General features: G+C 44.7%; 1 protein-coding gene across 2 annotated transcripts in view; it reads right to left on the bottom strand.

Annotated features, from left to right (window-relative positions):
- Positions 1 to 16,653, bottom strand: part of SAG (S-antigen visual arrestin) — a 72,012-nt gene extending 55,359 nt beyond the window's left edge. For both annotated transcript variants that reach the window (XM_038747671.1, XM_038747679.1), the window contains exons 1-5: positions 16,546 to 16,653; positions 11,974 to 12,034; positions 11,817 to 11,861; positions 1,101 to 1,294; positions 383 to 442 (exon numbers count right to left, since the gene is read on the bottom strand). In XM_038747671.1, the coding sequence (XP_038603599.1) occupies positions 383 to 442; positions 1,101 to 1,294; positions 11,817 to 11,861; positions 11,974 to 12,034; positions 16,546 to 16,620 (435 nt within the window). In that variant the 5' untranslated portion in view covers positions 16,621 to 16,653. The remainder of the gene's footprint in view (positions 1 to 382; positions 443 to 1,100; positions 1,295 to 11,816; positions 11,862 to 11,973; positions 12,035 to 16,545) is intronic.
- Between the last annotated feature and the right edge of the window lie 2,138 nt (positions 16,654 to 18,791).

Below are 18,791 nucleotides of genomic sequence, written 5' to 3'. Positions count from 1 at the left end.
CCAGTGGCAGTGCCGGGATTAGAACCCAGGACCTTCTGACTCTTAAGCCAGTGCTCTTCTAGACTGTGAGCCCGCTGTTGGGTAAGGACAGTCTCTATATGTTGCCAACTTGTACTTCCCAAGCACTTAGTACAGTGCTCTGCACACAGTAAGCGCTCAATAAATACGATTGAATGAATGAATGAATGCTCTTAGCCACTGTGCCTGCTTCTCAGCTCATTGAGGGTTACCATTCCCTAGGTGCCCTTCTCCTCAACTCAAAACTGATTATATTAACCTATTAAAAGTGCTTATTCCTCCTTTTGCATGAGACTGAGTCAGATACAGCAGGATGTTTTGGTGGTTAAGTGGTTTCACTTGTTCCATAAAATAGTCACTTTACCTTGCCCACATCTTGAGGAGCTGGTTGCAGTACAACGGAGCAAGGCAAGTAGTCAGGAAACTAGGGAGTCCAAAAAACAAAAAAAGCAAGATTATAGAACGGCTTTTCTGAGAGCAATAAACATTGCAACACAAAGCGAGTACTGATGACAATTCCTTTTTGCACAACTTTTCCTCCAGAATCACAAAGAGCATCATCAATGTGCATTCTGGGGCAAAAGGGAAACTGATTTTCCCATTTTATCAACAGAGAAATTGAAGCCCCAGATGAATAAATGGCAGACATAGAAATCCAACCCCAAGCGAATCTCCCCTTTTTATTCTGATATAATTCTCTGCATTGAGGCTTTGTTTTTTTAATGCTATTTGTTAAGTGCTTTCTCTGTGCCAGGCACTGTACTGATCAGGTTGGACACAGCCCATGTCCCACAGGGGGCTTCACAGTATTCATCCCATTTTACAGATGGGGGAAAGGAGGCCCAGAGAGGTTAAGTGACTTGCTCATGGTCACACAGCAGATGAGTGGCAGAGCTGGGATTGGAACCCAGGTCCTTCTGATCCCAGGTCCATGCTCTACCCACTAGGCCATACTGCTTCTTTGCCTTTAACTGGACGACCCAGACAGCAACCTTTCTTCGCCCCTATCCAACTGGCAGATTACGGTTGGGAGTAGGAATGATTAAGGAAAAGCTGGCCCGAGTCAAGTTTGAGGCACTGACCTGGAGAACAAACGGGTAAGCGTGGCTCCCCAGCTTCTTCATCAAACTCTCCTGCATCTTGGTGGGAGTGGTTACAGCCTCCTCAGGAGGATACACTTGGGTCTGAGAGAAATAGATATCCCTCCGGAAGGACAAACCAATCACATCCATATCTTCCTGGCCGTAGCGGAACGCGCAGGTCAGGGACACGTAAACTGGAGAGAAGGGACAAGAAAAGCATTTTCCACACGAGCAAGCCGTCTCTCAGTCATGACTGTAGTAAAGAGGTGGCCGGCCACCACAATAATAATAATAATAATGATGGCATTTATTAAGCGCCTACTATGTGCAAAGCACTGTTCTAAGCGCTGGGGAGGTTACAAGGTGATCAGGTGTCCCGCGTGGGGCTCACAGTCTTAATCCCCATTTTACAGATGAGGTAACTGAGGCACAGAGAAGTGAAGTAAGGCCCTACTGAGAGCTCACCTCCTCCAGGAGGCCTTCCCAGACTGAGCCCCTTCCTTCCTCTCCCCCTCATCCCCCTCTCCATCCCCCCATCTTACCTCCTTCCCTTCCCCACAGCACCTGTATATATGTATATATGTTTGCACATATTTATTACTCTATTTATTTATTTTACTTGTACATATCTATTCTATTTATTTTATTTTGTTAGTATGTTTGGTTTTGTTCTCTGTCTCCCCCTTTTAGACTGTGAGCCCGCTGTTGGGTAGGGACTGTCTCTATATGTTGCCAATTTGTACTTCCCAAGCGCTTAGTACCGTGCTCTGCACACAGTAAGTGCTCAATAAATACAATTGATGATGATGATGAAGTGACTTGCCCAAAGTCACACAGCTGACAATTGGTGGAGCTGGGATTTGAACCCATGACCTCTGATTCCAAAGCCCGTGCTCTTTTCCACTGAGCCACGCTGCTTCTCTAATAATAATAATAATAAAATAATAATAATAATAATGCGATGGTCACCATGGCACCCACACCATTAAAGTCACTGTCCTTCAGCTGTTGTGACCCAATCAAAGTGACGCTTGGCGTGAACGGGATTAGTTTGATTGTATTTGAGCACTGAGGCACAGAGAAGTTTAGTAACTTGCCTAAAGGCACTGAAGTCACTAAAGTCACTAAAGGCATTGAAACCTCGCCGCCTGGGTTTTGTTAGACAAACATGGAAATGGTGATTCCCTGCAAAAATGTTTATCATAGGGTGATGCAGGCTCTCTCGGTAATGGCTCTGTAGATGTAGTTGGAGGCCAATCACAGAGGGTGGAAATGCAGTGTATCCTTGCTGTCCGCTGCCACTTCCATCTTACTCTCCACCTTTCTCTTCTCCTTAGGTTGTGAGCCAAAAGGGGCCACTTTAAAGGAAAATCATAGAGTGTTTTAGGAGACTTTTGGGAACCTAAGGTGGGCCTTGCCCCCCGGGGATAGTGAATGGGTTGTTCTCAGCAGCTGGAGTTGAGAGATACGGGGAGCACTGAATGCCTCTGGAGACCATGAGGTGGAAAGTTTCTCATTCTTATACTAGTATTGGTACAGGTGGCCTTTGCCAGCACAGCAGGTAGTACTTGACCCAAGCCCCTCAAATACATCAATAAATCCATCAGTGGTGTTTATTGCCCCCTCCTACCTCACCACTCTACTACAACCCAGCCCAGTCACTTGAATCCTCTAATGCTAACCTTCTCACTGTTCCTCGATCTCGTCTATCTCGTCGCCGACCCCTCACCCATGTCCTGCCTCTGGCCTGGAACACCCTCCCTCTTCATATCTGACAGGCAATTAGGCTCCCCACCTTCAAAGTCTCATTGAAAGAACATTTCCTCCGAGGCCTTCCCTAACTAAGCCCTCCTTTCTTCCTCTCCCTCTCCCTTAGCACCACATTAACTTGCTTCCTTTATGCATTCATCTCCCAGGCCCACAGCACTTATGTACATATCTGTAATTGTATTTATTTATATTAATATCTGTCTCACCCTCTAGACTGTAAGCTTGTTTTGGACAGGGACTGTGTCTATTATATTTTTATAGTGTACTCTCCCCAGTGCTTAGTACCGTGCTGTGCACACAGTAAGTGCTCAATAAATACGATTGACTGGCTGGCTTACTGTGAGCAGAGCTCTGTACCAAGCTCTTGGGAGTGTACAATACAACAGGGAGGGTAGACCTGTTCCCTGGCCACAAGGAGCTTATAGTCTAAAAGACTTCCCTGAAATGTTGCCTTACTACGGGAGAATGAAAGCAATCTGTTGGCCATTTACTTTAGATCTCAGTGAGTCTCCGTTAGGTAACAGGACTCTTCGCTGTGCTGTTAATTTAACTATATTCCTTGCCAGAGGTATATTGTTTGTAATTTTGCAGGACACTGTCTCAGTGTCGATTGGATTTTCGGGTGTATAGTAATGGTAATGGCAGCCCACTGTTGGGTAGGGACTGTCTCTATATGTTGCCAACTTGTACTTCCCAAGCACTTAGTACAGTGCTCTGCACACGGTAAGTGCTCAATAAATACGATTGATTGATTGATTGATTTGTTAAGCACTTACTATGTGCTAAGCACTGTTCTAAGCACTGGATGTTAGTTGGGGTTTGTGCAAAATACTTACTTTGTGTGCATTTTGATAAGTTCCGTGTCCAGGAAAATAAAGAAATCACTGACCTAAACACCATTTCCTAGTCACTTCCTGAGTCTCTCTGTTTGACCAGCACATCCCGAACCCAGGTTCAGGACCCAGTTTTTCAGGGTTTAACAGGGGTAGATCATAAGAAATGCCAGTGCTTCCCTAACCTCTCACTTCACTAAAAAATGTTTTCACTTCGGATTTATGAAAGACAAAGCGACAGGTCAACAAATCTTTATTAGGCTATCCTTCCTTTTAAAATGGAAGCCCCAAGATGGCAGGGACTGTCATTTGGATTTAGTTCTGAGTGCCAAGCACAAAGAACAGTGACTGACACATAGTAAGTGTTTAACAAATGCTGCAATAATTTAGCTCAATATTTGAGCCTCATTAGATTGTAAACTCCTTGAGCGCAGAGTCTACTGTTGTATTATCCCGTCTCTATGTGTTGCCAACTTGGACTTCCCAAGCGCTTAGTACAGTGCTCTGCACACAGTAAGCGCTCAATAAATACGATTCATTGATTGATTACTCTATTTATTTATTTATTTTACTTGTACATATCTATTCTATTTATTTGATATTGTTAGTATGTTTGGTTTTGTTCTCCATCTCCCCCTGTCTAGACTGTGAGCCCACTGTTGGGTAGGGACTGTCTTGATATGTTGCCAACTTGTACTTGCCAAGTGCTTAGTACAGTGCTCTGCACACAGTAAGCACTCAATAAATACGATTGATTGATTGATTGATTATCCCAGGTACTGACTATAGTGCTCTGCACAGGTTAAGCACTCAATTATTTAATATAAATTTATATTAATGTCTGTCTCCCCCCCTCTGTTGTGTTGTAAGTGCTAAGTGCTTAGTACAGTGCTCTGCACACAGTAAGAACTCAATAAAAACCATTGATGACAATGTTGATGATGATGATAGCTCCTTCCCCTCTATTCAAACATGTCCTTGTCTTCCCTGTCCTAAAACAACCTCTGGACTCTGCTGTATGATATCATTAATACAATCTCTCATCCTATCCCGACTGGATAACTGCATCAGCTTCCTTGCTGACCGTCCAACCTCCTGCCTCTTCCCATTCCAGTCCATACTTCACTCCGCTGCCCGGACCATCTTTCTACAGAAATGTTCAGGACATGTCACTTACAGAAGGGGTGTTTAGTTGCCCCTCAAAGCAGCGTGGCTCAGTAGAAAGAACCCGGGCTTAGGAGTCAGAGGTCATGGGTTCAAATCCCAGCTCTGCCAATTGTCAGCTGTGTGACTTTAAGCAAGTCATTTAACTTCTCTGTGCCTCAGTTACCTCATCTGTTAAATGGGGATTAAATCTGTGAGCCCCCCATGGGACAACCTGATCACCTTGTATCTCCCCCAGCGCTTAGAACAGTGCTTTGCACGCAGTAAGCACTTAACAAATGCCATCAAAAAACCCCTGCCCTTTCCTCTCCATCCAAACCGCTACCTTGCTGGTTCAATCTCTCATCCTAACCTGACTGCATTACTGTATCAGCCTCCTTTCTGATGTCCCATCCTCCTGTCTCTCCCCACTTCAGTCTATACTTCATTCTGCTGCCCGGATTATCTTTGTACAGAAACGCTCTGGGCATGTCACTCCCCTCCTCAAAAATCTCCAGTGGTTGCCTGTCAACCTTCGCATGAAGCAAAAACTCCTCACCCTGGGCTTCAAGGCTGTCCATCCCCTCGCCCCCTCCTACCTCACCTCCCTTCTCTCTTTCTCCAGCCCAGCCCGCACCCTCCGCTCCTCTGCCACTAACCTCCTCACCGTGCCTCGTTCTCGCCTGTCCTGCCATTGACCCCTAGCCTACATCTTACCTCTGGCCTGGAATGCCCTCCCTCCACACATCGGCCAAACTAGCTCTCTTCCTCCCTTCAAAGCCCTACTGAGAGCTCACCTCCTCCTGGAGGCCTTCCCAGACTGAGCCCCCCCATCCTCTGCTCCTTCTCCCCTCCCCATTTCCCCCACTCCCTCCCTGTGTCCTACTCCCTTCCCCTCCCCACAGCACTTGTGTATATTTATACATTTTTATTACTCTATTTTATTAATCATGTGCATAGATCTATAATTCTATTTATTTTGGTGGTATTGACACCTGTCTGCTTGTTCTGTTTTGCTGTCTGTCTCTCCCTTCTTGACTGTGAGCCCGTTGTTGGGTAGGGACTGTCTCTATATGTTGCCGAACTGTACTTTCCAAGCACTTAGTACAGTGCTCTGCACACAGTAAGCGCTCAATCAATACGATTGAATGAATGAATGAAACAGTATCCAAACTCGGCTTCACGGACATCGTTCCCTCCTGGTTCTCCTCCTATCTCTCTGGTCACTCATTCCCAGTCTATTTCATGGGCTCCTCCTCTGTCTCCCACCCGCTAACTGTGGGAGGCCCTCAAGAATCAGTTCTGGGTCCCCTTCTATTCTCCATTTACATAGACTCCTTTGTAGAACTCATTCACTCCCAAGGCTTCAACTACGACCTCTAGGCAGGTGATTCCTAAATCTACATTTCCAGCCCTGTTCTCTCTCCCTCTCTACAGTCTCACATTTTCTCCTGCCTTCAAGATATCTCTACTATTCCCCTTCTAGACTGTGAGCCCGCTGTTGGGTAGGGACCGTCTCTATATGTCGCCAACTTGTACTTCCCAAGCGCTTAGTACAGTGCTCTGCACACAGTAAGCGCTCAATAAATACGATTGAATGAATGAATGAATGACTATTTGGATCTCCTGCCGTCACCTCAAATTTAGCATGTTCAAAACAGAACTCTTTATCTTCCCACCCAAATCCTGGAGACAGCACCGCCATCCTCTCTGTCTCACAAGCCTGTGACCTCAGTGTTACCTTCGACTCATCTCTCTCACTCAACCCACATATTCAATCTATCGCTAAATCCTGTCAGTTCAACCTTCACAGCATCGCTAAAAATCCCCCTTTTCCGCTCCATCAATCAATCAATCAATCAATCAATCAATCAATCGTATTTATTGAGCGCTTACTGTGTGCAGAGCACTGGACTAAGCGCTTGGGAAGCACAAGTTGGCAACATAAAGAGACAGTCCCTACCCAACAGTGGGCTCACAGTCTAAAAGGGGGAGACAGAGAACAAAACCACACATACTAACAAAATAAAATAAATAGAATAGATATGTACAAGTAAAATAAATAAATAAATAAATAGAGTAATAAATATGTACAAACATATTTATTACTCTATTTATTTATTTATTTATTTTAAATAAATAATCAATCAATCCAAACCACTACCACATTAATCCAAGCACTTAGCCTATCCCGCCTTGAATACTGTATCGGCCTCCTTGCTGACCTCCCAGTCTCCTGTCTCTCCTCACTCCAGTCCACACTTTACTGCCCAGATTATTTTTCTACAGAAACGTTCAGGCCACGTTTCCCCAGACTTCAAGAATGCTAGTGATTGCCCATCTGCCTCCACATCAAACAGAAATTCCTTGCCCTTGGCTTTAAAGCACTCAATCACCATGTCCCCTCTTACTTGACCTCTCTGATTTTCTGCTACAACCCAGCTTATACACTTAGCTCTTCTAATGTTAATCTACTCACTGTATCTCAGTTTTGGGTTTTTTTTTATTTTTATTTTTTAATGGCATTTATTAAGCGCTTACTATGTGCAAAGCACTGTTCTAAGCGCTGGGGATGTTACAAGGTGATCAGGTTGTCCCACGGGGGGCTCGCAGTTATCTATCTTCCCTCTGACCTCTCACCCGCATCCTACCTCTGGCCTGGAACACCCTCCCTCTTTATAACAGATTATCACACTCCCCACCTTCAAAGCCTTACTGAAGTCACATCTCCTCCAAGAGGCCCTCCCTGACCAAGCAGCGTGGCTCAGTGGAAAGAGCATGAGCTTTGGAGTCAGAGGTCACGGGTTCAAATCCTGGCTCCGCCAACTGTCAGCTGTGTGACTTTGGGCAAGCCACTTAACTTCTCTGGGCCTCAGTTACCTCATCTGGAAAATGGGGATTAAGACTGTGAGCCCCCCCGTGGGACAACCTGATCACCCTGTAATCTCCCCAGCACTTAGAACAGTGCTTTACACATAGTAAGCACTTAATAAATGCCATTATTATTATTATTATTATTTCCTCTTATCTCACTCCTTTCTGTGTCACCCTGACTTGCTCCCTTATTCATTTCCCTACCAGCCCCATAGCATTTATGTACATACCTGTCATTTATTTATTTATCAATCAATCAATCAATCAATCAATCGTATTTATTGAGCACTTACTGTGTGCAGAGCACTGTACTAAGCGTTTGGGAAGTACAAGTTGGCAACATATAGAGACAGTCCCTACCCAACAGTGGGCTCACACTCTAAAAGGGGGAGACGGAGAACAAAACCAAACATACTAACAAAATAAAGTAAATAGAATAGATATGTACAAGTAAAATAAATAAATAAATAAATAGAGTAATAAATATGTACAAACATCTATACGTATATACAGGTGCTGTGGGGAAGGGAAGGAGGTAAGATGGGGGGGATGGAGAGGGGGACGAGGGGGAGAGGAAGGAAGGGGCTCAGTGTAGGAAGGCCTCCTGGAGGAGGTGAGCTCTCAGTAGGGCCTTGAAGGGAGGAAGAATGCTAGCTTGGCGGATGGGCAGAGGGAGGGCATTCCAGGCCCGGGCATTATATTAATGTCTGTCTCCCTGTCAAGACTGTAAGCTCATTGTGGGCAGGGGATGTGTCTACTAACTCTTATATTGTTATATTGTAATAATAATAATAATAATAATAATGATAATAATAATGGAATTTATTAAGTGCTTACTATGTGCAAAGCACTGTTCTAAGCGCTTGGTAGGTTACAAAGTGATCAGGTTGTCCCACGGGGGGCTCACAGTCTTAATCCCCATTTTATAGATGAGGTAACTGAGGCCCAGAGAAGTGAAGTGACTTGCCCAAAGTAACATGGGCAAGCAGTATGGCTCAGTGGCAAGAGCCCGGGCTTGGGAGTCAGAGGTCATGGGTTCGAATCCCAGCTCGGTCACTTGTCAGCTGTGTGATTTTGGGCAAGTCACTTCACTTCTCTGGACCTCAGTTCCCTTATCTGTAAAATGGGGATTAAGACTGTGAGCCATGTGTGGGACAACCTGATCACCTTGTATCCCCTCCCCAGTGCTTAGAACAGTGATTTGCACATATTAAGCACTTAACAAATCCCATCATTATTATTAACACAGCTGACAATTGGCAGAGCCGGGATTTGAACCCATGACCTCTGACTCCAAAGCCCGTGCTATTTCCACTGAGCCACGCATTGTACTCTCCTAAGCGTTTAGAACAGTGCTCTGCACACAGTAAGTGCTCAATAAATATTATTGATTGATTGACTGACCCTCTACAATCCGGGTTCTGCCCCTTTCCCTCCACCGAGACCATGCTCTCCAAAGTCACCAATTCCTCCTTCTTGTCAAATCTAATGGTCTCTACATGAGAAGCAGCTTGGCTATGAGAAGCAGCGTGGCTCAGTGGAAAGAGCCCGGGCTTTGGAGTCAGAGGTCATGGGTTCAAATTCCAATTCCGCCAACTGTTAGCTGTGTGACTTTGGGCAAGTCACTTATCTGTGCCTCAGTGACCTCATCTGTAAAATGGGGATTAAGACTGTGAGCCCCCCATGGGACAACCTGATTACCTTGTATCCTCCCAGAGCTTAGAACAGTGCTTTGCACAGAGTAAGCGCTTAACAAATACTGTCATTATTATTATTATTACTATTACTTGGACTCAACATGTCCAAGACTGAACTCCTTGTCTTCCCTCCCAAACCCTGCCCTCTCCCTGACTTTCCCATCACTGTTGACGGCACTACCATCCTTCCCGTCTCACAAGCCCGTAACCTTGGTGTCCTCCTCATCTCTGCTCTCTCATTCACCCCTCACATCCAAGCCGTCACCAAAACCTGCCGGTCTCAGCTCCGCAACATTGCCAAGATCCGCCCTTTCCTCTCCATCCATACGGCTACCCTGCTCGTTCAAGCTCTCATCCTATCCTGTCTGGACTATTGTATCAGCCTTCTCTCTGATCTCCCATCCTCGTGTCTCTCCCCACTTCAATCCATACTTCACGCTGCTGCCCGGATTGCCTTTGTCCAGAAACGCTCTGGGCATGTTACTCCCCTCCTCAAAAATCTCCAGTGGCTACCAGTCAATCTGCGCATCAGGCAGAAACTCCTCACCCTGGGCTTCCAGGCTGTCCATCACCTCGCCCCCTCCTACCTCACCTCCCTTCTGTCCTTTTCCAGCCCAGCCCGCACCCTCCGCTCCTCCGCCGCTAATCTCCTCACCGGGCCTCGCTCTCGCCTGTCCCGCCATCGACCCCCGGCCCACGTCCTCCCCCAGGCCTGGAATGGACTCCCTCCGCCTATCCGCCAAGCTAGCTCTCTTCCTCCCTTCAAGGCCCTACTGAGAGCTCACCTCCTCCAGGAGGCCTTCCCAGACTGAGCCCCCCCTTCCTCTCCGCCTCGTCCCCCTCTCCATCCCCCCCGTCTTACCTCCTTCCCTTCCCCATAGCACCTGTATATATGTCTGTACATATTTATTACTCTATTTACTTTACTTGTACATATCTATTCCATTTATTTTATTTTGTTAGTATGTTTGGTTTTGTTCTCTGTCTCCCCCTTCTAGACTGTGAGCCCGCCGTTGGGTAGGGACCGTCTCTATATGTTGCCAACTTGGACTTCCCAAGTGCTTAGTACAGTGCTCTGCACACAGTAAGCGCTCAATAAATACGATTGATTGATTGATTGCTTGATTATTGATGGAGTGATGCTTCATAAAGATTATTCTGCTTCGGGTTCAGATCCGGCCTCAGAGCTCTCTGAGAAAAGCAGTGTGGTCTAGTTGATAGAGCACGGGCCTGGGAGGCAGAAGGTCATTCATTCATTCATTCAATCGTACTTACTGAGAGCTTACTGTTGCCGAGCGCTGTACTAAGCGCTTGGGAAGTACATTCATTCATTCATTCAATCGTCTTTATTGAGCGCTTACTGTGTGCAGAGCACTGGACTAAGTGCTTGGGAAGTGGCTCAGTGGAAAGAGCCCGGGCTTTGGAGTCAGAGGTCAGGGGTTCAAATAATAACAATAATAATAATAATAATAATAATAATCATGATGATGGCATTTATTAAGCGCTTACTATGTGCAAAGCACTGTTCTCATCGCTGGGGAGGTTAAAAGGTGATCAAGTTGTCCCACGCGGGGGCTCACAGTCTTAATCTCTATTTTACCGATGAGGTCACTGAGGCCCAGAGAAGTAAAGTGACTTGCCCAAAGTCACACAGCTGACAGTGGCGGAGCCGGGATTTGAACCCATGACCTCTGACTCCAAAGCCCGGGCTCTTTCCACTGAGCCACGCTGCTTCAAATCCCGGCTCCACCAACTGTCAGCTGTGTGACTTTGGGAAAGTCACTTCACTTCTCTGGGCCTCAGTTACCTCATCTGTAAAAGGGATTAAGACTGTGAGCCTCCCATGGGACAACCTGATCACCTTGTAACCTCCCCAGCGCTTAGAACTGTGCCTTGCACATAGTAAGTGCTTAACAAATACCTTTATTATTATTATCATTATTAATTCATTCAATCATCTTTATTGAGCACTTACTGTGTGCAGAGCACTGTACTAAGCCCCTGGGAAGTACAAGTCGGCAACATATAGAGACGGTCGTTACCCAACAATGGGCTCACAGTCTAGAAGGGGGAGACAGACAACAAAACAAAACATGTAGACAGGTCATGGGTTCTAATCCTGACCCCACCACTCGTCTGCTGTGTGACCTTGGGCAAGTCACTTACCTCCTCTGTGCCTCATTTCCCTCTTCTGTAAAAAATGGGGATTAAAAGTGTGAGGCCAATGTGGGACAGAGATTGTGTCCAACCTAATTAACGTGTTTCTACCCCAGTGATTAGACGGTGCTTGGCACATAGTAAGCGCTTAACGAATACCATAAATATTATTATCAGAGACTGAGGGGTTAGATTATTTCACTAGGAGGAATATTTGTTTAGAGAGTCAAAGCTTGTCTCACCTTTCTTCCCCTTCACAAGTTCGGGATCTATAAGTACCACACCATCTGGACATGAGACAGAAAGAGTCAGGATGAGTGAGGAAATCAAAGGACGACAACAGCGTGGCTAAATTACCGAAGGGAAATGCATGAAGGCGGTTTCTCGACTTGGACTTACCCACGGGTTCCACCCAGTTCACATGGTCAATGTAGTCCCTCTTCCCCAAATAGATAGCCACCTAGGAGAGAATGGGGAGGGGTCCAGAATGGATAACCAATGCCAAAGCTCACAGATTTACAGAAAACAGTTCAGATAAGCAAGGGGTTATTGAGAAAGAGAGGCGATGGAGGTGACGGGAGGATGAGGAGTTGAGACAGGGAGAAATGAAAGAAGACATGAGTCTCCAGATAATACAGGCCTAGCTCCACAACTGACCAGCTGTGTGATTTTGCAAATGTTCCTTAAATAAATAATAATAATAATAATGGTAATAATGATTGTATTTGTAAAGCGCTTACTATGTGCAAAGCACTGTTCTAAGTGCTGGGGAAGTTACAAGGTGATCAGGTTGTCCCACGGGGGGCTCACAGTTTTAATCCCCATTTTACAGATGAGGTAATGAGGCACAGAGAAGTGACTTGCCCAAAGTCACTCAGCTGACAGTTGGCAGAGCCGGGATTTGAACCCGTGACCTCTGACTCCAAAGCCCGGGCTCTTTCCACCGAGCCATATTTTACATTCCTAAGCTTTAGTATCCCCTCATATAAAATTGTGGGGGTGGTCAGGAGGGTTTTTTTCTTTTAATAGTATTTGTGAAGCACTATGTGCCAGGCACTGTACTAAGCCCTGGGGTAGATACAAGTTAATCAGGTTGGACACAGTCTGTGTCCCACATGGGGCTCACAGTCTTAATTCCCATTTTACAGATGAGGTACCTGAGGCACAGAGAAGTGAAGAGACTTGCCCAGGGTCACATAGCAGACAAGGGGCAGGGCCGGGATTAGAACCCAGGGAGGTTATAAATGGAAAGTCAGAAGCTATGACACCCAGGGCCCAGAGCAGCATGGCATAGCGGCTAGAGCGTAGGGCTGAGAGTCAGAAGGTCACGGGTTCTAATTCTGGCTCCACCACTTGTCTGGGCAAGTCCCTTCACTTCTCAGGGCCTCAGTTCCCTCATCTGTAAAATGGGGTTTAAGACTGTGAGCCCTATAATCAGGTTGTCCCATGTGGGGCTCACAGTCTTCATCCCCGTTTTACAGATGAGGGAACTGAGGCCCAGAGAAGTGAAGTGCCTTGCCCAAAGTCACACAGCTGACAAGCGGCGGAGCTGGGATTAGAACCCAGGACCTCTGACTCCCAAGCCTGGGCTCTTTCCACTGAGCCAAGCTGCTTCTCTAAAACATGCCATTTAATAGATATTTTTAAGAAAACCTTCAGGTGAACCTAAACAAAGATTTGGCATCTCAAAAAATGAGAGGCCCTTAACATAGCATTGGCAGTGTTCTTGTAATAAACTGCAGCTTTGGTCTTCAAATTTTTTTTTTAATGGCATTTATTAAGCGCTTACTATGTGCAAAGCACTGTTCTAAGCGCTGGGGAGTTTACAAAGTGATCAGGTTGTCCCACAGGGGGCTCACAGTCTTAATCCCCATTTTACAGATGAGGGAACTGAGGCCCAGAGAAGTGAAGTGTGACATGCCCAAAGTCACACAGCTGACAAGTGGCGGAGTGGGGATTTGAACCCATGACCTCTGACTCCAAAGCCCGGGCTCTTTCCACTGAGACACAAAATTTCTCATCATATTTTTCATTATAATAATTGAATAGTGGCACACACTGTTAGTGAGCTGTTTCTTAATGGGTTTTTTTTATATGTACCTAACCTATGTGCTTGAGGGTAGTTTATTTTAAGAATACAACTACAGCCAGCTCACCTAGAACACAGAGACTTTTGTTCTTGAAAAACCCCACGTTAAAGAAAACTGGCATCCCCCTTTTAGACTGTGAGCCCACTGTTGGGTAGGGACTGTCTCTATGTGATGCCAATTTGTACTTCCCAAGCGCTTAGTACAGTGCTCTGCACATAGTAAGTGCTCAATAAATACGATTGATTGATTGATTGATTGGCATCGTGTTACCTACTGTACCACAGCAGACTGGATCCAGGTGTATTTCCTTAATTACTGAACATCCTATTCCTATCATCTATTCCTAGTCCCCAGGCTGAGCCCCCTCCTCCCAGACTGAGCCCCCTCAATCAATCAATCATATTTATTGAGCGCTCCCTCTTTCCTCTCCCCCTCCCTACCCCCCCACCTTACCTCCTTCCCCTCCCCACAGCACCTGTATATTTGTACGAATGTTTGTACGTATTTATTGCTCTATTTATTTATTTTACTTGTACATATTTATTCTATTTATTGTATTTTGTTAATCTGTTTTGTTGTCTGTCTCCCTCTTCTAGACTGTGAGCCTGCTTTTCGGTAGGGACCGTCTCTATATGTTGCCAACTTGTACTTCCCAAGCGCTTAGTACAGTGCTCTGCACACAGTAAGCGCTCAATTAATACGATTGAATGAATGAATGAACAGGGACTGTGTCAATAAATACGATTGAATGAATGAATGAATAAATGAATGAATGAACGGGGACTGTGTCCAACCCAATTGGCTTGCATTCAACCCAGCAATCAGTACAGTGCCTGACACATAGTAAGCACTTAACAAATACCATAATTCTTCTTCTTATTATAGTAAAATCAGTTTTCTCAGAGGCTGCTAGGTGCCTCTGCCTCTTTCTGACCACTGAAGGGTAGAGGCTAGTATCATCAATCGTATTTATTGAGCGCTTACTGTGTGCGGAGCACTGTACTAAGCGCTCATTATCTGTAATGAGAAGGCTGTGACAGTTTGTAATCAAGCACTGCGTGGTGGGAGCAATGGAGGAACCGAGGACCATCTCATTTCATTCATTCAATCGCATTTACTGAGCGCTTACTGTGTGCCAAGCGCTGGGGAAGTACGAGTTGGGAACATATAGAGGTGGTCCCTACCCAACAACGGGCTCACATCTAGAAGGGGCAGACAGACAACAAAATAAAACATGGAGACAGGTGTCAAAATCAGTTGGAACTGCTTTTCCTGTTACCTCCAAAGACAAATATTCTGGTAGTAAGGAATCACATACCAACACTTAAAAGGGTCACAAAGACTTTCTGGAAAGGTATTTCCTAAACACTTCCATCAGATGTTTACCCTAAGAGCTTGCTCAAGATCTCCATCAAACACTGTTGAGTTACTTATTTTTATGTTCTTAGAAATACTTCTTTTTTTAATTTCTTCTTGCCCTTTGTGATTTATTGTTGTTCAGAACTCAATCCTATTCTTCTGTCTTTTCATGGTATTTGTTAAGCAGTTATTATGTGCCAGGCACTGTACTGAGTGCCGGATTAGATGTAAAATCACCACTTTGGACACAGTCCCTGTCCCGTATGGGGCTCACCGTCTAAATCCCCATTTTACAGATGAGATAACTGAGGCACAAAGAAGTGAAGTGACGTGACCAAGATCACACGGCAGACAAGCAGCAGATATATCGGACTCCTTCCTTCGTTTAGAATATGAGTCTATTCACCCCAGGACTTAGTACAGTGCTTGGCACAGGGTGAGTACTTAGCGTGGCTCAGTGGAAAGAGCTCGGGCCTTGGAGTCAGAGGTCATGGGTTCAAATCCCGGCTCCGCCATTTGTCGGCTGTGTGACTTTGGGCAAGTCACTTAATTTCTCTGGGCCTCAGTGCCCTCATCTGTAAAATGGGGATTAGGACTGTGAGCCCCCCGTAGCACAACCTGATCACCTTGCTCAGTGGAAAGAGCCCGGGCTTTGGAGTCAGAGGTCGTGGGTTCAAATCCCAGCTCTGCCAATTGTCAGCTGTGTGACTTTGGGCAAGTCACTTAACTTCTCAACAAATACCATCATTATTATTATTATTATTCTCTTGTCCTCAGTTACCTCATCTGTAAAATGGGGGTTAAGACTGTGAGCCCCCGTGGGACAACCTGATCACCTTGTAACCTCCCCAGCGCTTAGAACAGTGCCTTGCATGTAGTAAGCGCTTAATAAATGCCATTATCATTATTATTATTATTATTATTATCTAGACTGTGAGCCCACTGTTGGGTAGGGACCATCTCTATATGTTGCCAACTTGTACTTCCCAAGCGCTTAATACAGTGCTCTGCACACAGTAAGCACCCAATAAATACGATTGAATGAATGAATGAATGTAACTTCCCCAGTGCTTAGAACAGTGCTTGGCACATAGTAAGCGCTTAATAAATGCCATTATTATTATTATTATTATTACTATTATCTAGACTGTGAGCCCACTGTTGGGTAGGGACCATCTCTATATGTTGCCAACTTGCACTTCCCAAGCGCTTAGTCCAGTGCTCTGCACACAGTAAGCACTCAATAAATATGATTGAATGAATGAATGAATGTAACCTCCCCAGTGCTTAGAACAGTGCTTTGCACATAGTAAGCGCTTAATAAATGCCATTATTATTATTATTAGTAAGCAAGTCTACTATAATAATAACTATTATTATTTTTAATGGACAATATGGAGCTTTCATTGTGTTCAAAGGACAGCTGACCGCTGATGGAAGAGAGGCTGGACTTGCATGAATAACACTCTCGTTATTCCCAGGAGCAGAATCCACTGATAGCAACCAATCCCAAGCCACTTACTGCTTTGTCGCGGGAGACCTTCTTGAAGATAACATGCTTTGCATCTGATTTGATATTCCTCTGGCCAGATGCCATCTTCTGTGTGTCTCAGGCGGCGCTTGCTTAATCACAAGAAATTCTCCTGGTGAAAGGAGCTTCAAAGACTGAGAACCTGGATAAGGGAGCACAACACACCGGTTACGTTCAATCTGGTGCAAATCTTAGAGAACAAGGGCAAAGTCTGGGCTTGAAAATTATCCTGCCACCGAGGCTCGATTCACAATCTTGGCTAGACTGGACCTCTTTGCGTAACTTGAGCTTTAGCCAGAGCATTTCTTTTTAGTAATTTCTCTTCCTTTGAGAACCTTAGCAATACGGATCCAAATCAAGGCCTCCAGGAGACTAAAAAGATTAAAATTAGGAGGGCAGTCTTCCTGTTCAGCCTTTGCTATTGTATCACCTCCCTGGACTATTCACTGACTGAGACTCGGGATGATAAGGCACAATTTCAGTCTTAAGTCTTTAAAGGTGATTTTGTTTTGCTAAACAAAAACAAAACAATCAAGTTAGTCAACTGTATTTATTGAGCGCTTACTATGTGCAGAACACTCTACTACCATTTGGGAGAGTACAATATAACAATAAACAGACACATTCCCTGCTCACAACAAGCTTACAGTCTAGAGGGGGAGGCGGACATTAATATAAATAAAAAAAATTACAGATAAGTACATAATTGCTGTGGGGCTGGGAGGAGGGGTGGAAAAAGGGAGAAAAATATGGAACCCTTCACGAGTCCCCCCTCAATCCAAACCGATCAACAAACAGCAGCCCCCCTCTAGACCATAAGGTCTTTACGGGCAGGGAACGTGTCTACCAACTCTGTGGTACTCTCCCAAGTGCTTAGTGCAGTGCTCTGCACATAGTAAGCACTCAGTAAATACCACTGATTAATCTTGAATAATTTTCAAAGGTCATGGGCCCTGCAATAGCCTCCCTCCCCCCGGCCGCCGTGTTTACGTTCACTCTCCTTCTACTATTTCCACCCTAAATCAATCAATCATATTTACTGAGCACTTACTGTGTGCAGAGCACTGTACTAATCACTTGGGAGAGTACAATATCAATCGTATTTAATCTACAATATAATCAATCTACAATATAATAGAGTTGGTAGACTTTCATTCATTCGATCAATCAATCAATCAATCAATTGCATTTATTGAGCGCTTACTGTGTGCAGAGCACTGTACTAAACGCTTGGGAAGTACAAGTTGGCAACGTATAGAGACGGTCCCTACCCAACAGTGGGCTCACAGTCTAAAACGGGGAGACAGAGAACAAAACCAAACATACTAACAAAATAAAATAAATAGAATAGATATGTACAAGTAAAATAAATAAATAAATAGAGTAATAAATATATACAGACATCTATACATATATACAGGTATACATACATACATATACATACATATATACATATATTAACATATACCACAATGTCTGTTTATTGTTATATCGTACTCTCCCAAGTGCCCAAATTCGATCGTATTTATTGAGCGCTTACTGTGCTTGGCACAAATCAATCAATCAATCAATCGTATTTATTGATGCTAACTGTGTGCAGAGCACTGTACTAAGCGCTTGGGAAGTACAAGTTGGCAACATATAGAGACGGTCCCTACCCAACAGTGGGCTCACAGTCTAAAAGGGGGAGACAGAGAACAAAACCAAACATACTAACAAAATAAAATAAATAGAATAGATATGTACAAGTAAAATAAATAGAGTAATAAATATATACAGACATATATACATATATACAGGTATACATACATACATATACATACATACATACATATATTAACATATACCACAATGTCTGTTTATTGTTATATCGTACTCTCCCAAGTGCCCAAATTCGATCGTATTTATTGAGCGCTTACTGTGCTTGGCACAAATCAATCAATCGTATTTATTGAGCACTTACTGCGTGCAGAGCACTGTACTAAGCGCTTGGGAAGTACAAGTTGGCAACATAAAGAGATGGTCCCTACCCAACAGCGGGCTCACAGTCTAGAAGAAGACTTGTTCCCTGGCCTCAGTGAAAAGTTAAGAAACGAAACTGAGAGAGGACTCAGGCCCATATTCCCGTGAAAACCCAAGGCAAGGTAAAGAAAAAGGCAAAGCTAAGTACATTCAGCCACTGCCTGACTTGCTTTAGACCTTATTGATTTCTTCTAAGGCACAGTAGTTACGTTGCC

This window comes from Tachyglossus aculeatus, chromosome 1 (assembly GCF_015852505.1).
Source record: "Tachyglossus aculeatus isolate mTacAcu1 chromosome 1, mTacAcu1.pri, whole genome shotgun sequence".
Taxonomy (NCBI): domain Eukaryota; kingdom Metazoa; phylum Chordata; class Mammalia; order Monotremata; family Tachyglossidae; genus Tachyglossus; species Tachyglossus aculeatus.
The sequence above is the reverse complement of the archived record's forward strand: the minus strand, read 5'-3'. Positions and strand labels throughout refer to the sequence as shown.